The sequence below is a fragment of the Scyliorhinus canicula genome, chromosome 4 (genome assembly GCF_902713615.1).
Source record: "Scyliorhinus canicula chromosome 4, sScyCan1.1, whole genome shotgun sequence".
Lineage (NCBI taxonomy): Eukaryota > Metazoa > Chordata > Chondrichthyes > Carcharhiniformes > Scyliorhinidae > Scyliorhinus > Scyliorhinus canicula.
The window spans coordinates 20,559,250-20,581,701 of record NC_052149.1 but is presented as its reverse complement, the minus strand read 5'-3'; the positions used below and the strand labels follow the sequence as shown (position 1 = coordinate 20,581,701).

Below are 22,452 nucleotides of genomic sequence, written 5' to 3'. Positions count from 1 at the left end.
CATTCAAGGGATATGGTTGTCGCTAGCTAGACGAGCATTTATTACCCATCCCCAATTGCCCTGGAGAGATGGTAGTCAGTTGCTGCCTTGAGCCGCTGCAGTCTATGTGGTGTAGTGCTATTAGGGACGGAGTTCCAGGATAATTACCCAGCAACAGTGAATGAATGGCGATATAGTTCCCAAGTCAAGGTTGTGAGTGGCTTAGAGGGGAATTTGCAGGTGGTGGTGCTCCCATTTGTCTGTTGCCCGTGTCCATCTAAATGGTAGCAGTTGCAGGTTTGGAAGGTGCAGTTGAAGGAGTTTTGGTGAGTCCCTTCAGTGCATCTTGTAGATGTTACACACTGCTGCCATTGTGTGTCAGTAGTGCAGGGAGTAAATGTTTGGGGTGTCAATTGAGGTTTTCTAATTCACTAAACAATATAGAAAGGATAAACATTATGGGCCCGATTCTCCCCCAAAATTTCTAAGTTTATTTGTGGCGGGTTTTTCAGGGAGTTCCCCACCGCTATTCAATGACATTTAGTCATTGTTTTGAGTTCTGGGTAGTTTCTCACCGGTTGAGGACACACATGGAATTTTTTTTTAAGTTTGGGGAGCTGAACAGAGTTCGGTCGCCATTTTGAAAGGGTGCCCTCATCTCTAAGTGAGCTTGTGAGTGTCCCCCACACCCATGGGAAATGTCACCCCCCACACAAATGGACACTACCCCACACCTCCCAAGTGAGGACACCCCGCTATGGGATCCCTAGGGGTCCCCCCTCTTCAGCAAACCCCCCCCCCCCCCAAGTCTCCTTGCTGCACCCCCTCCCTTCCAGGACCCCCGCCCATCAGCCACCCCCCCAACCTCCCAGAGCCCCTACTTACCTGCCCTGCAAACCCCCACCCTTCAAACCCCCCCTCCATCCTCATTTTATGGGGCAAGCCCCTCATGGCCCCTGGCAGTGCCACCCAGGCACCCGTGCACTGCCACCATGGCAATGCTCCTGCTGGCTTGGTAGTGCCACCCAGGCACCTTGGTAGTGGCAGTGCCAAGGTGCCAGCTGGCCAGTGTCAAGGTGCTCATATTCCAGGGGGAGGGCTCGGGAGCCCTGCACTTACCCTGACCATCAGAGGTCTCCGATGGCCTGGGAGATCCCTGGGTGCTGTTCAATCTGGTCCACGTTTGTGTGAACCAGAACTGATCAGCGTCAGGCTGCAGCCACCTTGGGGAGACCAAAGAATTGAGAGAGGCCAGTAAATCCCACGCAGGTAGGGCGTTAAGTAGTTTTATAACCTACTTCCGTAAGTGTGATTTGGTCCTGCCCATTTGGGGCGGGTTTCCAACTCCGACGTCTCGCAAGATCTCGGAGAATCTCGCAAGGCGCGGAGCCTGTCGGGACGTTCGCTGGAGGGCTTTCCCGGCATTTTCCAGCCGCGATACACTTAAGCAAGAGCCCAACGCGGCCGGAGATTCTCGCCCTATGTGACATTATGAAAGTAGCCGATAGTAGCCCAGCTTCAAATTGTCTACTGTAGGTCCAATGTTAGGAATGTTACCATCATGCAAATAATGATTAAAAATTTGAAGTTCTGGTAGGGAAGTGAAGGCAAAAAACCTTGCAGCATTTAAAAGATAGTCAAGTGCTATCACAACAGCTTTTTTGTAGACAGCCAAGCAACAAGGAAAAGCTGCAATTGTTTACTCTGAAGAAAACATTCAGGCATTTCAAGTATTCAAGATCCTTCAGGGTATGCATCAACAAGATAAGCCTTGATACGTTTAACGGATACAAATTCTAAACTCAAGGCTACATCTTTTTGTGGAAGAAAAAGGAGTAGGTCATTCAGCCTGCTCTACCATTTGATAAGATCCTAGCTACTCTGATTGCAGCCTTAACTCCACTTTCCTGCCTGTCCTTCATAATACTCAACCCCATTTGTCAATCAGAAAGCCTCTAGTATATTCAATGATCCACGCTCCACAGATTTCCAAGGAAAAGAATTCCAAAGATTAACAACACTGAGGGAAGAAGTTCCTCCTCACTGTCTGAAATGGGAGATCCTTTATCTTGAAACTGTGCTCCCTCGTTCTAGATTCTCCCATGAGAGGAAGCATCCTCTCAGCATTTACCCTGTCAAGCCCGCTCAGGATTTTGTACATTCCAGTATGGTCATCTCATTGTTCAAAACTCCAATGAGCAGAGGCCCAACCTGCTCAACCTTTCCTCATAAGTCAATTCCTTCATCACAAGAATCAGCTGAGTGAGCCTTCTCTTAAATTCTTCAAATGCAATTGTATCCATCCTCAAACAAGGTGGCAGAAACTATAAACAATTGACCACATGAAAAGACAGTTTAGGTTTAACGACTTTACACCAAGGATGATGAATGCATGGAATGGAGCACCAATGGAAGGCCATAAAGGCTGATTTGTGAACTATATAGTATGGCCGAAGAAAACTTTGAAATGGAGAAGTACGAGAAAAATTGCAGTGTTTATGCCCTAAATATGGGACTGTTCACATGGTCTTTCCCAGTTCTGTAGATTGCCAATTTCCTGTTTTTTGGCATCTCATGGAATCAAGGGATATGGAGAACAGGTAGGAAAGTGGAGTTGAGACAAAACAATGGTTGTAATGAATGGTGAAGCTGGCTCAATGGGGTGTGCGGTCTACCCCTGCTCCTATTTCTCATCTTCTATTATGAACTGCGTTCCTACATGGAGATATGCTAAGGTAAGTCAAATGGCCATCCTCATCCATATTTATCTTGCAATTATGTAGTTATGATTGCAAGTTGAATTATCTTCAAGGCTGAAAGTGGTTGCATTTCTTAAACAGCACTAATGAGCACACCCCCAACATTCCTGTACTAGATTACCAACAGTATTATAAGTAGCATGCCGGCAGTATCCTTTAAACAAAAGGCTGAAGGAATTTGACACACAATAATTGAATCTGCCAGTGCTGTTATTTTCCTTCAAATTTTAATGTAACCTATTATGAAGATAAATGTGAAAGAAAGTTAAGACAGAACCTTTCCATGTTTAGCTTGCGAGAGGGGCCAGGGCCTTTTAATAGGCTGTTTGCTAGCTGCATGTTGAGCCAGAGATTTGTTCATTGTCCAGGTGTTGTGCAGCTTATTTCCAGAGCTGGTCATTGATTTACTCTTTGAGCAACTTCCTTGTTGGTCCTCAGTCTTTACAACTTTAAGAAGCTCTATTTTAGTGTCAGGTGTACCCTGGGCTAAACCAAAGTCCACCAATGCATATCTGTAATATAATGAAAACAACAGAGAGATTAGACAAAATAATTAGAAAATACATAAAGTCAGCTCTCCTCTTGTCCAAACTAAGTTCTAAATTAACTATGTTTGTTGAGGAAGGTAGAATTTCATTCAAAAGCATTCAATTGTCCACTGTTTTCATTCTTTCAGACAAATAAAATGGGAATATAAAGGGTGCTGCATAAAACTGCAATAAGCTTGAAAACTCCATTAAGCATTAAGATGCAAACATTTAAATTTAAAATAAAACCACAAGGACAATGACATAAATGTTTTATAAAAGAAAGATTTCTTGTCCAATAAAGTACTTATTTGTTGTAGCTGGCACTGTAATAAGGAACAGTACTCATTTTGCTTTAGAATTAAATTGAACCAAAATTTACTTCTCCTGAGGCACAATTTTAACAAACTACCGTACGGATACAAATGATATGAAATTATACCATGTGCATCTTCTCTTTAGTCAAATCATATGCTTTAATTGCATAACATAGGCATTATGTAGGAATTCATACTTTTTCTGACGCCCATTGTACAGGAAGTTGCTTGGCTTGATGTCACGATGAATGATGCCAAAGTGATGAATGCGTTTCAAGGCTTTAAGCAAGTTGTACATATACTCCTGTACATCTCGCAGCTTCATAAAAGTCAGAAGATCCTGAAAAAGAATTTATTAAAATAAAACCATTTGCAGAAGTTTCCCATTTTGAGTTAATTCTGGGCATTGTGGTATCAAATGTAAATAAATTAAAATAAACTTACCAAAAAGGACTCGTGTTCTAGATATGGCATGACAATAACCACATGATCATCCTTCCTTAAGCAGTACTTAACTCCCATTACATTATCTTGACCGCTGGAATAAATATAAATAACATGGAAAATCTACTTGATCCATAAAATTAAACTATATCATGCAATTTATTGCCTTTATTATTTGTTAAAAGCAAGATTTTAAAATTTGACAATGTCCAATAAGCTATGCCTGTATTTAGAGGGTAAAAGGAAGATCCCCTAGTACTTTGATTGTAAAAGACCAACATCTCTCAATTTAGATTCAACAGAAATGTGCTACTCAATATAAATTGACTGACATTAAAAAATATATATTTTAACACTGTCAAGAACACACAAGCGCTAACTGTATACTGCATTTACAAAACCCCTCATGCCAGATATCATTTGTTACGTACTTCATGACAGCACAATTCACAAGAAACACAGTAACAAGGATAGGAAGTCACCACAAAATATCAAATAAAATACTCTTAAGGTTTAGAATACTGGGAGTAAACATGAATTGAGTTAGAGAAGCAGGTAAATTTGAATAGATCAAATCAAGGCACTAATACTGAATAAGTCGGCTTCACAATGAGCTACAACAGTTAAAATATAGTTCACCATGATTAAAGATTAAAGTGTGTTAAATATTGAAAAATATTTTGGTGGGAACACAATATAAAATTGCTTGCATTTGTTCTATTATAATAATAAAAGGGCTAAACAGTCATGTCACAATACCATATTCATTGAAAAGTATTAATGTGGTATAAAATAGCTGTGCAATCGAAATAGAACAGCGGCCCTCCTTTCAGATAGGTTACCTCAGTACATCAAGGCAACCTCAGCAGCACATCTGCTCTTACTCACTTCAAGGTTTCTCATTAAGAACGACAACTTTGTTCCAGACACAAGATAAATTCTTATCAACAGAACCTGTATGTTCTGTCTGAATGAGACACTGATTACAAATTTGAAACAGCAATGTTCGCATGAGAGTCTGGTAGATTTTCTTTAAATTGGGGGCAGGCAGCTTAAGTGAAGTTCAACTAGTCGCATCTTGGAATACACTTGCCTCCAGTTTCAACACGTGTTTCAACACCAACAGAGATGATTAAATAACGCTCAGGCATTCTTTGAAATCACTGGGGTCTGCAACAGCATCTTCGAGTGACATAGGGCAAGTAACAGTTATATTAAAGCAGGTTAACAGCAGAGCTTCTTGATATTAATAATTCCAACACTTTAGATCATTGCATGACAACATTACTGAGGTAAAGTGCCTCCCAAATAATATAAAAAGAGACCAATAAACAGCCAAAAATAATTTTTAAGCTGAAACAAACTTGTTGCAACAAGTAACAGGTGACTAGTTCAGACTATTATGTTCCACAAGGGACACTGACTGGAGAGACACTTTTTCTGTATGCTCCAGCAGCTGGTGTATTGCAGGTGTTTGTAGAGTTATGCTTTCCCATCTGAGGATATTAGACAGCATGAGGAGACCATGGCCAAAGCTAGACCAACATTCATTACCCATCCCCAAATTCTCTTGAGATGATGATGGTGAGCTACTTTCTTGAACTCCTGCAGTCCATGCAGAGTAGGTACAGCTAAAGTGCTGTTACGGAGAAAGTTCCAGGGTTTTGATCCAGCAAGAGGAGGCCAAGGTGGATCATCCACTCAGCACTTCTGGCTGAAGATTGTTACAAATTATCTTTTGCACTGATGTTCTGGGCTCCTCCATCATGGAGGATGGGGATATTTGTGGAGCCCCATATCCGATGAGTTGTTTAATTTTCCACCGCAGTCAATTCAGTGCAGGAAGATCTTCTGCAGGTTGCACAGGGGTAGGAGCTTTAGACCTCCGCATCGCAGAATCACAGATAGCAGACTAGACCAGTCAGGGGATACAGCAGCTCTGCACACCCAGCCAGTACACTGCGCAATTCTTCAGAATGATCCAGATTAATCGCCCCCAGTTTAACAATCACCCCACCTATCTGTAAAGAGGCACTTAATCTGTAACAGATGATTTGCATGGTGCCCTCCCCTCACATGAAACAGGCAAGGATCAATACAAAAGCAAAATATTGCTGATGCTGGAAATCTGAAATAAAAACAAAATGCTGAAAATACTCAGCAGACCTTGCAACAAAATGAAGAAAAACAGATATATTTCAGGTTGTGACCTGTACTGATGCAAACTATAACTCATAAGAAATCTTTTTTTTAAATTATTGGCCGTCTTTGAATCCACCTTGATCTCTTATACCACGACGGATTGAAGACTTTAAACAGCATTTCAAAGATATAATTCTATTTGAAGGCCACTCGTCAAAATTTTCTCTTCACTCTCTCTCTTTTCACTCCATAAGATATATCATTACCAAGTTGGCAGGCCTTTCCTAGTGTCACTTAGTGGCTAGACCACATTAAAAATATCCATGGAGAAGAGATTAAATTAAACACTCTAGAGTCAGGGGGACTGTAGCTGTCAATCTACAATCTTCCCACATTATGGAGTAATACTGTGGTGTCCAAAACCACACTTTTGATTTAAAGAAAATCAGGCTGAATAAATGCACGTTATTTGTCACTCAACAACAGACCAAAAAGTGGGATCAGGATTAATCCTGTCGCTAGCAGCTGATCCCTGTTGCAGCACTTTGGCCGGTACAATTCATACGTAGAAAATAGAAGCTGCAGGAGGCCCTTCGAGCCTGCTCCACCATTCATTATGATGATGGCTGATCATCAAGTTAAGGTCATCTTGCTGTCATCCCAAGGATATGGACTGGAAGAGGCAACAGCCAATAGTAGTCTTGGCTACTATTCAATGCCTTACTAAAGGCACGACAACAAAAATATTATCCAAGTACTGAAGTTGGCTTCAATAGTCAAATTCCCTCTTAGAATACGCTGTCCAGGGCTATACACCATGAATGGCCAGAGTGTAGTGATTTTAGAATTGTACCCAAGAACAAATCACCCACCTCCTTTAAGAGGACATGGAGCGAAATTAGGAGGAAAAGAAAAATCTAGTCTCATCTTATAATACGATAAATTTTCAGTCTTGTTTCTAATCGAGGACTCTATTTCTCGTCATAGGCAGCTTGATAGCATACTTACAAATATAGGAAAATTTGAATTAAGGTCTTTCTTTACAGTAGACATTTGAAAATTTTGAACAAATCAAGTTTGCTTGTTTATCGTGGATGTAACTCAGATTGCAATGTACTACTTTGCATTCCAAATGTTTTTAACTAATGCAGCAATTGAGCCACGTACACGGAGGTTTAATGATAATTCGTCAAGTCTGTAGTCAAACCGCTGTTCCTACAACCGGGAAGCAGAGAAACAAATTGCTCTAATGCAATCATTATATTTTCAATGAAACAACAAAGCAAAGAAACCTTCAAATATAACTGATGTGGTGCATTTTTCCATTTTGTTTTGTTTACATTCCTGTAAAAGCATATTATTGCTGATTGGATGCAAAGAATTAGGCAGGTAGAGAACTTAAGTGGCTGCTATTCAAAGAACTGACAGGCAAATGAAATTTGGTCATTAGTTTCTACACGCCATATAAAAGCTGGCAGATAAAGTAACAGTAAAATATAGGTGTTGATACTGACCCAGCAACTGTCAGACATTGAAGTTCAGCAGCAATTCGCACTGGATGGCTTGTGGGAATTAGATGCTTCAGTGCAAACTTCTCCACTATTCCAGACTTCAATTGAGCAGTAGCCAAATAAACAGAACTGAATGTACCTGAGAAAAGGATGGAAATAATAAATCTCAAAAAATAAAAACTGACAGCCTTTTCTGAAATAACTGTATCTTGTTGAATTATCCAGGTACCTTTTTTGTACACAACCAGATACCTATAGAAGCAATACTGCAAATAATACTTTAAAAAAGTATTCAGAATTTTCTTCTATATGTGTCACATATTCTGAATGCCTCAAAAATAACCAAAGAGATCTTCAAACAGAATGGTTTACAGTGCTTGGAGCCAAATGAACTGGTGTGTTCCAACTTCCAGAATTCCGTACAGCAAAAGCGGGTAGATTTAGATAGAAACAGTCATATCTACTGTGTATTAGTACAAATCATATCATGGAGCCTACATTAAAAAAAATTGGAAAATTCCTGCAAGTACCCAAAAAAATTAAATATCTGGTAGTAGGGCAAGACTATTCTATTTTTCCTATGGTTAACCTATACTATCAGAAACCATGGGCGGGATTTTCCGACAACCCGCCGGGTCGGAGAATCGCCTGGGCCCAGAGTCAATCCCACCCCCGCCGTGTACCTAATTCTCCGCCACCCGAGAATCGGCGGGGGCGGGAATCGCGCCGTGCTGGTCGGCGGGCCCCCCCCCGCGCCGATTCTCCAGCCCGCGATGGGCCGAATTCCCACCGCTGGCAATCCTCTCCCGCCGGCGTGGATTGAACCACCTCTGGTACCGGCGGGATTGGTGGCGCGGGCGGGCGCTGGGCAATCTGACCCCAGGGGATGCCCCCACGGTGGCCTGGCCCGCGATCGGGGACCACCGATCGGCAGGCGGGCCTGTGCCGTGGGGGCATTCTTTTTCTTCCGCCTTCGCCATGGTCTTCACCATGACGGACGCGGAAGAGACCCCCTCCCGTGTGCATGCATCGGGATGACGTCAGCATCCGCTGACGCTCCGGCGCATGCGCGGACTTACGCCGGCCGGTGAAGTCCTTTCGGCCCTGGCTGGCGTGGCGCCAAAGACCGTTCACACCAGCCGGCAGAGCGGAAACCACTCCGGTGCGGGCCTAGCCCCTCAATGTGAGGGCTTGGCCCCTAAAGGTGCAGAGAATTCCGCACCTTTGGGGAGGCCCAACACCGGAGTGGTTGACTCCACTCCAATATGCCAGGACCCCCGCCCAGCCAGGTAGGGGAGAATCCCGCCCCATGTTCTGGCTCATAATCATGTTTAAAGAAAACAATACAAATTTTTTAAACTCCTTTCAGCATAAAATAGTAGACCTCAAAAGCAAAGCTCAGTAGCTACTAAAGTCACAACAGGGTGAAATTTGCAGTGGCAACTGGTGATATGCATCCCATTAATCAAAGAAAAAAGGAACTTAAATTTATATAGTCTTTTTTACAACCTCAGGAATCCTAAAGAGTTTTATGGACAAAAGTATTTCTGAAATATAGTCACTGTTGTAATGCATAAAATCGGACAGCCAATTTCATAGACCGCAAATGAACAGGTGGTAAAAGCCAGGTTATCTTTTTTTAAAACATAACATGTTGATTGAGGGATAAGTATTGGTCTGTGCATGAAGAAAAACATCCCAATAAAACAGAAAACTAAAAATGAACAGATAATTCTATAATACAAGAAAGGGGAAAAATGAAGAAAGGAAGCAACGTGGCTTTCTGTCGTGCCTCAGAACGTCCCAAGGCACTTTGAATCCAACAAATTACTTTATGAAGGACATTTAAGGTGGTTCCATATTCGAGCATCTGTGTGATAGTTATTAATCCTCCAACTCTATCCACATGAATCAAGGTAGCCTCCACTATGATGCAGCCACAGAACAGAACAAAAACAGCTTTGTATTTTTATTACTGAACAGTCCGCGAATTTCAGAAACTAAGACAGGCGCTCAAGAGACCCCAATCATTTCCACACTTTTATTCCAAAGTGATGTCAGTGCTCCTGGTTTTTCTTATTTTTCTAAAGAGACAAAATACAATTTTTAAAAATGTATTTTGGCATCCTTCTACAACAAATAAAACTTCTGTAAATGAATTTTAAATGTTAAAAAAAAATCTCTGAATCCACAATGACTGCCAGTCCACCTGTTCTGTTAAGATGTTCGGTTATCACTTTAACCATTTAAACCACATATTCTCTGCACTAAGAGGAAGAGAAACAAAAAAAAAAATGAAGGAACGCCTTTTGCAATGGGTGAGAAGATGGCTTTCCAAAATAAGAATAGACGGTCGCAAGTTCAGTGGTGAAGAAAGAAATATCTTGGGCCTCCGATAGTTGAACAAAGCAAGTAGGAAGCAAGCAGCAATCTATACTGATGACAGATGTGGGCCTCAAGATTGTGCAGAGAACATTTCAGTGGGAAAGCACTATGGCCGCAGGGCTTTGGACTAGCTAAATTTTATAAAAGGGTGGAAACCAGTGAAGAAAGCACAGAAGTTGAAGGCATTGCTACGGATTTCAAAAGTGGTAGGAGCAACATACAGCTTAACCGAGCGATGTTCTGGGATAGCAGTCTGCAATTTGGGAGGCCTTTTTCAAAATTGTTTACAATGCATGTTTAAAAGAAAATATTAGTCACACACACACTGCAAGTCATCAATATTGCAATACAAGCTTGTTGTCAGACTTCTATATGCTTTACTGGAACAATTATTGAGGTGAGGAAAAGAAAGCACCAGTATATTTAGATGTTGACTCCAACTTTAAAAAAGATATTGCTGATTTATGGTCTGTAAAGAAATTTCATTATCTATGAATGCAATTGGCCTGCTTATGATACACTGCCAAATTGAATGTTGAAATTCTACTAAATTATCTATTCTAAAAGTATGACATGATATATTAAAGAATCATACGACGCAGGTCTTTTTTTCGATATGCCTGCCAGAATCCAATAAATTAGCCCATACTTCTTCAACCTGACAAATGATCTTTGAAATAGTTCCCATAAAAGGTTTGGTTAGGAGCTAAACAGGCAGAGAGTATTTTCATTGTTGCATGCCAAAGCAATATCAAAAGTTATAAAGATTAAGATCAAGTGTGTGTGTATGGGGGAGGGGGGGGGGGGGGGGGGGGGAGGGGGGGAGAGAGAGGGAGACAGGCAGAGTTCATTGTTTAGAAGTATTTACAATGAAAGTGTCCAACCTACCTTCACCAATTTTATCCTCGATGTAAAAGATTTTGGATAGCTGAGGTAATGCTGCATAGAGTCTGTCAATATCCATTTTAATCTCCGCTACAAAAAAACAATTAAATCGTCATTACAATATTCTTTAATACACTACCCTATTTAAGTTTAAACATTTCACTATATTTTCTTCAAATATTTGTTAGTCTGAAACTTTTTCTAAAGTTATAAAGCCCATACACAGACCTTACACAGATCATTGTGTGACAGTGCAAAGGCCAGCTGTCTTGAAGACAGTTCTGTAACATCGATCAATGTCACTGAATGCATGATAAATAGATGAGTGAGGTTAAAAAGGCAACACATTAATTTCATACAACGTCCCATATAACGTCTGACCAAATTCAGCCAACTTCTCCAGATGAATTCATAGGACAAGCAGGACTGCAACGGGTAACTGCACTCTAGCCAACAGCTACCACCTGTGCAACAAGACTGCTCACTTAGAACATAGAACAGTACAGCACAGAACAGGCCCTTCGGCCCTCGATGTTGTGCCGAGCAATGATCACCCTACTTAACCCACATAACCGGTATACCCGTAACCCAACAATCCCCCCATTAACCTTACACTACGGGCAATTTAGCATGGCCAATCCACCTAACCCGCACATCTTTGGACTGTGGGAGGAAACCAGAGCACCCGGAGGAAACCCACGCGCACACGGGGAGGACGTGCAGACTCCGCACAGACAGTGACCCAGCCGGGAATCGAACCTGGGACCCTGGAGCTGTGAAGCATTGATGCTAACCACCATGCTACCGTGAGGCCCCACTTCTACCTGCACTTACTGCTCCCAAGGTTCCTCAGGGATACACAATCATAGAATGATTGCAGCACAGAATTGGGACATGATAACTTTCAGTTAGAAAGGCAAAGCTGCCGACACTCCAGGTTGCATAACAGCCGCCAACGTCACTCAATATAAAAGGTGCTGTAATTTCCCACATTCATCTCGGGAGGATAATCATTATGATCGTTATAGTAGCCCAGCAGAGTTCACCAATATGATCCAATCATTAGGAGATTAAACCATTGTTTAGGAACAGGTTCAAACTCATGAGCCTCTGGCTGGAATCCAACAAAGATAATGGTGGCAATTTCCGTCTGTGTACCATCCCAATCACGCTCGGACAGGGTATGGGTAAAAGGCAGATTTTTTAATTTTAAATTAATTTATAGGTTAAAAGCATCAGTGGGAAAGGCCAGAATTCACTACTCATCACCAACTGTCATTGAGAAAGTGGCAAGTCCTCTTCTGAAAAAATTTAGTCTGGTGAAGATGCACAACTCCTATTAGGGAGGGAGTTCCGGGATTTTGATACAGCAATAATGAAGAAACGGAACTGCAATACAATTCTAAGTCATGATAGATGTGCAACTTGGAGGGGAATTTGCAGGTGGTGGTGTTCCCATGCATCTGCTGTCATGCTCTTTTAAGTGGTAGAGATAAAGTGTGGAAAAAGCTGCTGAAAGAACCCTGGCAAGTTGCTATGCACTTTGTAGATGGTACACACTGCTGCCACTGTGCATCAGTGGTGATGGACATGGGGGAGGTACCAGAGGACTAGAGAACAGCTAATGTGGGTCCACTGTTTAAGAAAGGTTGCAGAAATAAGCCAGGGAAATACAGACCAGTGAGTCTCATGTCAGTGGTAGGGAAACTAATTCTGAAGGAGAGAATCGATCTTTCCTTCAAGGAGAGGCAAGGTTTGATCAGGTATAGTCAGCATGGCTTTGTCAGAGGGAGGTCATGCCTAACAAATCTGATTAAATTTTTTGAAGAGATGATCAGGTGTGTAGAGGGTAGAGCAGTTGATGTAGTTTATATGGATTTCACCAAAGCCTTTGACAAGTCCCACATGGGAGATATATAAAGAAGGCAAATTCACAAGGGATACAGGGCAATTTGATAAGGTGGATTCAAAATTGGCTTATTTGTAGGAGACTAAGGATGGAGACGGCTGGTTTAGTGACTGGAAGCCAGTGTCCAGTGGCGTACCACAGGGATCTGTACTGGGTGCCCTATTTTTCATCATTTATGTAAATGACATAGATGACTGTGTTGGGGGTACGATCAGTAAGTTTGCGGATGACACAAAGATTGGCTGGGTGGTTAACAGGGAGGTTGAATGTCTTGGGTTACAAGAAGAATAGTGCCAGAGGACTGGAGGATAGCAAATGTGGTCCCTTTGTTCAAGAAGGGGAGTAGAGATAACCCCGGTAACTATAGGCCGGTGAGCCTAACATCTGTGGTGGGTAAAGTCTTGGAGAGGATTATAAAAGATACGATTTATAATCATCTAGATAGGAATAATATGATTAGGGATAGTCAGCATGGTTTTGTGAAGGGTAGGTCATGCCTCACAAACCTTATCGAGTTCTTTGAGAAGGTGACTGAACAGGTGGACGAGGGTAAAGCAGTTGATGTGGTGTATATGGATTTCAGTAAAGCGTTTGATAAGGTTCCCCACGGTCGGCTATTGCAGAAAATACGGAGGCTGGGGATTGAGGGTGATTTAGAGATGTGGATCAGAAATTGGCTAGTTGAAAGAAGACAGAGAGTGGTGGTTGATGGGAAATGTTCAGAATGGAGTTCAGTTACGAGTGGCGTACCACAAGGATCTGTTCTGGGGCCGTTGCTGTTTGTGATTTTTATAAATGACCTAGAGGAGGGAGCAGAAGGATGGGTAAGTAAATTTGCAGACGACACTAAAGTCGGTGGAGTTGTAGACAGTGCGGAAGGATGTTGCAGGTTACAGAGGGACATAGATAAGCTGCAGAGCTGGGCTGAGAGGTGGCAAATGGAGTTTAATGTGGAGAAGTGTGAGGTGATTCACTTTGGAAAGAATAACAGGAATGCGGAATATTTGGCTAATGGTAAAATTCTTGGTAGTGTGGATGAGCAGAGGGATCTCGGTGTCCATGTACATAGATCCCTGAAAGTTGCCACCCAGGTTGATAGGGTTGTGAAGAAGGCCTATGGTGTGATGGCCTTTATTGGTAGAGGGATTGAGTTCCGGAGCCATGAGGTCATGTTGCAGTTGTACAAAACTCTAGTACGGCCGCATTTGGAGTATTGCGTACAGTTCTGGTCGCCCCATTATAGGAAGGACGTAGAAGCTTTGGAACGGGTGCAGAGGAGATTTACCAGGATGTTGCCTGGTATGGAGGGAAAATCTTATGAGGAAAGGCTGATGGACTTGAGGTTGTTTTCGTTAGAGAGAAGAAGGTTAAGAGGTGACCTAATAGAGGCATACAAAATGATCAGAGGGTTAGATAGGGTGGACAGCGAGAGCCTTCTCCCGCGGATGGAGGTGGCTATCACGAGGGGACATAGCCTTAAATTGAAGGGTAATAGATATAGGACAGAGGTCAGAGGTGGGTTTTTTACGCAAAGAGTGGTGAGGCCGTGGAATGCCCTACCTGCAACAGTAGTGAACTCGCCAACATTGAGGGCATTTAAAAGTTTATTGGATAAGCATATGGATGATAAGGGCATAGTGTAGGTTAGATGGCCTTTAGTTTTTTTCCATGTCGGTGCAACATTGAGGGCCGAAGGGCCTGTACTGCGCTGTATCGTTCTATGTTCTAAGATATAAAAGGGATTGTCAAACGGGCAGATAAATAGCAGATGGGATGCAACCCTGAAAAGTGCGAGGTGATACTTTCATGTTAAACTACTTCTTCCAAAGTGTATTAATCGAATGGCACGACACTAGGAAGCTCGGGGAAACAAAGAGATCTTGGCATGTTTGTCCATAGATCTCTGAAGGCAGAAGGGTAGGTTAATAGGATGGTGAAAAAGGCATATGGGACAATTGCCTTTATCAATCGAAGCATGGATTACAGAAGCAGAGAGGTCATGTTGGAGTTGTATAGAACTTTGGTGAGGCCACAGCTGGAGCTGGAGTACTGTGTGCAATTTTGGTCGCCACATTATAGGAAGGTTCTGATTGGACTGGAAGGGGTGCAGTGAAGATTCACCAGGATATTGCCTGGGATGGAATATTTAAGTTATGAAGAGATTAGGGTGTTTTCGCCTGAGCAAAGAAGATTGAGGGGCGACCTGCTTGAGGTGTACAAGATTATGAGGGGCATGGACAGGGTGGATAGGGAGCAGCTGTTCTCCTTAGTTGAAGAGTTACTCATGAGTGGACACAAGTTCAAGGTGAGGGGTGGTTTTGGGCGGGGATGTGAGGAAATGTTTATTTACCTAGAGGATGGTGACGGTCTGGAATGCACTGCCTGGGAGGATGATAAAGGTGGTTGCCTCACATCCATTAAACAGTACCTGGATGAGGACATGGCACGTCATAACATTCATGACTATGGGCCTACTGCTCGTAAATGGGATCAGGTACGTAGGTCAGGTGATTTTCACCTGTCAGTGGACACTCAAATGGCCGAAAGGCCTCTTCTGCACTGTGATATTCTGTGATTAAGGTGGTGGATGGGTTACGGATTAAGCCTGGTTCTGGATGGTGGGACGGAGTTAGAGGAAGTGCAGCAAAGGTTTACCAGACTGATTCCTGGGAAGGCATGACTGACGTATGAGGAGAGATTGAATCGGTTAGGATTGTATTCGCTGGAGTTCAGAAGGATGGAGAGGGGAACCGTAGAAACTTACAAAGTTCTAACAGGACGAGACAGGATAGATGCAGGAAGGACATTCACGATGGTGGTTGTGTCCAGAACCAGGGGTCACAGTCTGATGATATGCAGTAAACCATTTAGGACAGAGATGAGGAGAAATTTCTTCACCCAGGGGATTGGTCAGCCTGTGTTACCATAGGAATTTGTTGAGGCCATAACATTGTATGTTTTTAAGAAACAGTTAGATATAGTACTTGGGGCAAAGGGGATCAAAGGATATGGGGGAAAGCAGGATTAAGTTACTGAGTTGTATGATCAGTCATGATCATTATGAATGGTGGAGCAGGCTCGAAGGGACAAATGGCCTCCTCCTGCTTCTATTTTCTATATTTCTCTGTGTCAGGCTTCTTGAATGTTATTGAAACTGCATTCTTCCAGGCAAATGGCATTCCATCACACTCCTGACTTGTGCCTCATAGATGGTGGATAGGCTTTGTGAAGTCAGGAGGCGATTTAAATACTGCAGAACAAATAGTGAATCAGATTGGTTGGGCTAAATAGCTTACTGATGTTCCTACGTCCTAAAATGGTGCAAATTGGCAGGCATTTTTTTAAATCTCCAACTCTTTGGCAACCCAATTCTGTTGTGAACTGGCCTTGAATCATGGTTAGTATTACTGCCGAAAACAGCTGAAAGTTTTGTTCAATACTGAAATCAGGGCCTTAAACAGAAGAATGGTAGATGCACAATGGCTTAAGCAGCAGTCTTTAAAGAGACCACTACAACTGCACAAATTCTGCCTCAGCTCTTTGATTGACCTGTCACAAAATAGGCTCAATTCAATTCAAGCAAGCAGTAGTGGGATAGCTTAACCAAGCTTACAGCCAATGTGAATCAAAGTTTCTTCAATATTTAAAGTTCTCAATTACGACAACTTTATTCTAAATCACATATAATTGTGTAAACCAACTTGGTGTGCTACTTGCAGCTTGAAAGTGACTGCCAGTGGTTAACTTGAAAATTAAAATGATTTTTTTTGCATCAAGTGTTTCAGACATCACATCCCTGAGGATGAAGAGTGATTTTTTTTTAAATTCATTTTTGGACTGAGTGTCCCTGGCAAGGTGATTTATTGGCCATCCCTAACTTCCCTTAAGGTGGTGGTGGTAAGCTTCTTGAACATCTGCATCCTTATACATAGGTGACATGTGTATATTCACCCAGTGTTGGTGGAGAGGAAATTTAAGAGCTTTGACCAAGTTTGACAGTGAAGCAATGGCAAGTGACCCAGAGGCGAACATGTCTGTGGTTGTTTCCCCACACGTCACCTGCCTTGTCCTTCTAGATACATTAGATAAATAACTTGCTAATGTGTCGTTACCCAAACATAAACTGATACTCTATGCTGGGAACAGATTACATACTTGCAAACGATTCTCAGGTTTTTCTTTGCATAACCTGCCCATCAGTTTTCAGATAACTGGTTTAGTTTTTACCTTTATATTCTCACATTCACACTCAGTAGAATGAACATAAAAACATCAACACAATACAAATTCAGAGTTTAAGTTGTAGTGCTGTTTATGCTCTCTGTAGTCGATCTAGACAAATACCGTGACCATTGACAAAATATGCAGAAGCTCAAAAACTTTTGAAATAACTAAACAGATGTATAGTAAAAGTCTGGCACAAAAAAACGTGTATACATTTTATCGGAGATGAACAGCATGTGTTTTGTCTCAGACAGAATGTAGCTCTAATAAGCCAAAATGTGCAATGGTGTGTTCGCCGTGTTTTTGCCTTCTTTTGGCAGATTGCAGACTAGTAACAGTGGTCAAAAACAGATTGTCACATATTTGAAGACGTAATCCAGCCCAACTCTGTTTGCAAGGAGTGTTTTACCATTTTTCAGATTTGCTACAAAATGGAACAATTCAATTTATGAAGGCTCCTGCATTTAGTTGGAGACTCCAGATATTTGATCCTGTTGCAACTTAGCCCTCACTGTCAAGGAACCCTGAATGACCACTGATGTTAGTCATCAGGTTGTCAGCACTCTTGCCTGCTTAGCTGTTCTGGCTTGTTATCTGCACAAGGCTGAGTACACCCAACATGAAATTACTGTGATCCATTTAGCTTTCAATGTTGCTCTGATGTTCTGTACAGACCATGTACTGGCATTTTGCTTTAATGTAATTAATTCAGTTCAAAAGCATCAGAAAATCTTGAAGGATAAATAAATGCAGTCTACTTACTTGAAAGTTTGTAACCACCCTCATTTTCTTTACCAGAATCATTCTTCATTTGATTATTTTGATTCAAATCGAAAGCATCTTTTGACAAGTTTTCCAAAGCTGTCATTATGGTAGTTTCCTGAAAAAACACAGCACATTAATGGTTAGAAACTAACATAGCAACAAAGAAAGTTTTCATAGGAGAGCAGAATTGCTCTTCCAAAGCACGCCCCTCCTCCCCCCTCCCTCCTTTCCTGGACAACTTTGATTTTGTGGTGGTTTAGTTTGCTCTTGCTGCACAATTTGCAGAGTCTGGCTGGTAGTCATGTATTTTCCTGCACGATGTGGATTTCTTATGCGGCTAGAATTATGTTGCAGTACCCAAAAGGAAAGTCTCACATAGCAGAGGAAGCTCAACATGGCATCAACTGTTGCTCTTCCCCCTTATTAAGTTTTACTTTCAAAAATGAGACTGGGAGGCAGCACAGCGGCGCAGTGGTTAGCACTGCTGTCTACAGCACTGAAGACCCAGGTTTGATCCCGGCTCCGGATCAATGTCCGTGTGGAGTTTGCACATTCTCCCCGTGTTTGTGTGGGTCTCACCTCCATAACCCAAAGATATGCAGGGTACGTGAATTGGCCACTCTAAATTACCCCTCAATTGGAAACAAAATTGAATAAAAACAGCAGCAAGTCCAAATTTAAACCAGTTAAATAAAATTGCGCTGATTTTACTGTAGTTATTCTACTTTTTAGTATATTTCCCCAATCTTCCACAGGGAAGCTTTCCTTAATGGAAGGAGAATTTAAAAAGGTGCAAACTTAATACACCATTGACTGGCATTAGTACCAGCAGCTTAAGGGAGATATAAAGGAATGTCTGTCTCCCCTCAGATCATTGCAACTTCAACTCCCAAGGCTGCTCATTACTTGTGCAATGTCTACCACATACGAATGTGGATTTCAATCAGTTCTTGGCCATGAGTTCCTGAGGACTGATTAGCACTCCAGCTGGGTTGCAGCGCTTTGCCTGTTGGAAGTATATATTCAAAAGAGCTACTGAATTCATGATTCCAATAATCTTGCACCTTCTGAGTGAAGAAAACCGCTCGGCTCTACAGAGTCCCTGTGGTGCAACAAAAGGGGAAACAAAATAACTAAAATCAGATCTGCACTAAATGGATTAAATGGAGTTGGTTAATCTCAACTCACTAATTGCTGTGCAGGAACCCAGAGCTCAAGCCTACTCCTAATTTGGCAATCTTACTCAAAAGAGATGGCCGAAATGGGATATGTCATTCTTTCGGAGTTCAAGCCAAGGCATACTTTTGCAGTACAGGGTGCTTTACTTTCCATCTGCTATACCCAAATTGAGTGTTCCATGCTGACCAACACGATGACAAAAGCAGAAAAGGCTGGGAACACAGGTAAATTAACACATGGAAGATAATGATCGGTTAACATTTCAGGTGTAACCCAGCTCTGATGATGGGTCTACAACACCCAACAATCTTCCTTTTTTCAGATGCAGACTGACATGATGTGCACATGCAGAATTCATGCTCTTTCCTGTTCATTCTCAGCTATTATGTGGAGATGCCGGTGTTGGACTGGGGTGAGCACAGTAAGACATCTTACAACACCAGGTTAAAGTCCAACAGGTTTGTTTAAATCACTAGCTTTCGGAGCACTGCTCCTTCCTCCGGTGAATGCCTCTCAGCTAGGGGGGGAAATTTGCTAATGCTCTTCGGGAGGGTCTAAACTAATTCAGCAGGGGGTTGGGAACTTGAATTGTAGCTCCAGTATACAGGGGGTTGAGAGTAGTGAGGTCATGAGTAAGGTTTCAAGGTTGCAGGAGTGTACCGGCAGGCAGGAAGGTGGTTTAAAGTATGTCTACTTCAATGCTAGGAGCATCCGGAATAAGGTGGGTGAACTTGCAGCATGGGTTGGTAACTGGGACTTCGATGTTGTGGCCATTTCGGAGACATGGCTAGAGCAGGGACAGGTTGCTGTAGGTACCGGAGTTTAGATATTTCAGTAAGCTCAGGGAAGGTGGTAAAAGAGGGGGAGGGGTGGCATTGTTAGTCAAGGACAGTATTACGGTGGCAGAAATGACGTTTGATGAGGACTTGTCTACTGAGGTAGTATGGGCTGAGGTTAGAAACAGGAAAGGAGACGTCACCCTGTTGGGAGTTTTCTATAGGCCCCCGAAAAGTTCCAGAGATGTAGAGGAAAGGATTGCAAAGATGATTCTGGATAGGAGCGAAAGTAACAGGGTAGTTGTTATGGGGGACTTTAACTTTCCAAATATTGACTGGAAACGCTATAGGTAGAGTACTTTAGATGGGTCCGTTTTTGTCCAATGCGTGCAGGAGGGTTTCCTGACACAGTATGTAGATAGGCCAACAAGAGGCAAGGCCACAATGGATTTGGTACTGGGTAATGAACCAGGACAGGTGCTAGATTTGGAGGTAGGTGAGCACTTTGGTGATAGTAACCACAATTCAGTTACCTTTACTTTAGCGATGGAAAGGGATAGGTATATACCGCAGGGCAAGAGTTAGAGCTAGGGGAAAGGCAATTATGATGCGATGAGGCAAGACTTAGGATGCATAGGATGGGGAAGGAAACTGCAGGGGATGGGCACAATTGAAATGTGGAGCTCGTTCAAGAAACAGCTACTGTGTGTCCTTGATAAGTATGTATGTCAGGCAGGGAGGAAGTGGTCGAGCGAGGGAACCGTGGTTTACTAAAGTAGTTGAATCACTTGTCAGAGGAAGGAAGAGGCTTATGTAAAGATGAGACGTGAAGGTTCAGTTAGGGCGCTCGAGAGTTACATGTTAGCTAGGAAGGACCTAAAGAGAGAACTAAGAAGAGCCAGGAGGGGACATGAGAAGTCTTTGGCAGGTAGGATCAAGGATAACCCTAAAGCTTTCTATAGGTATGTCAGGAATAAAAGAATGACTAGGGTAAGAGTAGGGCCAGTCAAGGACAGTAGTGGAAAGTTGTGTGGAGTCCGAGGAGATAGGAGAGGTGCTACATGAATATTTTTCGTCGGTATTCACGCAGGAAAAAGACAATGTTGTCGAGGAGAATACGGAGATACAGGCTACTAGACTAGAAGGGCTAGAGGTTCATAAGGAGGAGGTGTTAGCAATTCTGGAAAGTTTGAAAATAGATAACTCCCCTGGGCCGGATGGGATTTATCCTAGGATTCTCTGGGAAGCTAGGGAGGAGATTGCTGAGCCTTTGGCTTTGATCTTTATGTCGTCATTGTCTACAGGAATAGTGCCAGAAGACTGGAGGATAGCAAGTGTTGTCCCCTTGTTCAAAAAGGGGAGTAGAGACAATCCCGTTAACTATAGACCAGTGAGCCTTACTTCTGTTGTGGGCAAAGTCTTGGAAAGGTTTAGAAGAGATAGGATTTAAAATCATCTAGAAAGGAATAATTTGATTAGGGTTAGTCAACACGGTTTTGTGAAGGGTAGGTCGTGCCTCACAAACCTTATTGAGTTATTTGAGAAGGTGACCAAACAGGTGACAAGGGTAAAGCAGTTGATGTGGTGTATATGGATTTCAGTAAAGCGTTTGATAAGGTTCCCCACGGTAGGCTATTGCAGAAAATACGGAGGCATGGGATTGAGGGTGATTTAGCAGTTTGGATCAGAAAATGGCTCGCTGTAAGAAGACAAAGGGTGGTGGTTGATGGGAAATGTTCAACCTGGAGTTCAGTTACTAGTGGTGTACCACAAGGATCTGTTTTGGGGCCACTGCTGTTTGTCATTTTTGTAAATGACCTGGAGGAGGGTGTAGAAGGATGGGTGAGTAAATTTGCAGATGACACTAAAATCGGTGGAGTTGTGGACAGTGTGGAAGGATGTTGCAGGTTACAGAGGGACATAGATAAGCTGCAGAGCTGGACTGAGAGGTGGCAAATGGAGTTTAATGCAGAAAAGTGTGAGGTGATTCATTTTGGAAGGAGTAACAGGAAGACAGAGTACTGGTCTAATGGCGAGATTGGTAGTGTGGATGAGCAGAGAGATCTCCGTGTCCATGTACATAGAAACCTGAAAGTTGCCACCCAGGTTGAGAAGGTTGTTAAGAAGGCGTACGGTGTGTTAGCTTTTATTGGTAGAGGGATTGAGGTTTGGAACTATGAGGTCATGTTGCAGCTGTACAAAACTCTGGTGCGGCTGCATTTGGAGTATTGCGTGCAGTTCTGGTCGCCGCATTATAAGAAGGATGTGGAAGCACTGGAAAGGGTGCAGAGGAGATTTACCAGGATGTTGCCTGGTATGGAGGGAAGATCTTATGAGGAAAGGCTGAGGGACTTGAGGCTATTTTGGTTAGAGAGAAGGTTAAGAGGTGACTTAATTGAGGCATACAAGATGATCAGAGGATTAGATAGGGTGGACAGTGAGAGCCTTTTTCCTCGGATGGTGATGGCTAGCACGAGGGGACATAGCTTTAAATTGAGGGGAGATAGATATAGGACAGATGTCAGAGGTAGGTTCTTTACTCAGAGAGTAGTAAGGGCGTGGAATGCCCTGCCTGCAACAGTAGTGGACTCGCCAACATTAAGGGCATTTAAATGGTCATTGGATAAACATATGGATAAGGGAATAGTGT

At 42.6% G+C, this 22,452-nt stretch overlaps 1 protein-coding gene across 2 annotated transcripts in view; it reads right to left on the bottom strand.

The window, feature by feature from the left end:
* Nucleotides 1–22,452, bottom strand: part of cdc7 (cell division cycle 7 homolog (S. cerevisiae)) — a 64,385-nt gene that overhangs the window by 23,798 nt on the left and 18,135 nt on the right. For both annotated transcript variants that reach the window (XM_038793812.1, XM_038793811.1), the window contains exons 2-7: nt 17,845–17,962; nt 10,953–11,039; nt 7,683–7,818; nt 4,027–4,120; nt 3,780–3,922; nt 3,016–3,250 (exon numbers count right to left, since the gene is read on the bottom strand). In XM_038793812.1, coding sequence (XP_038649740.1) covers nt 3,016–3,250; nt 3,780–3,922; nt 4,027–4,120; nt 7,683–7,818; nt 10,953–11,039; nt 17,845–17,950 — 801 coding nt within the window. In that variant the 5' untranslated portion in view covers nt 17,951–17,962. The remainder of the gene's footprint in view (nt 1–3,015; nt 3,251–3,779; nt 3,923–4,026; nt 4,121–7,682; nt 7,819–10,952; nt 11,040–17,844; nt 17,963–22,452) is intronic.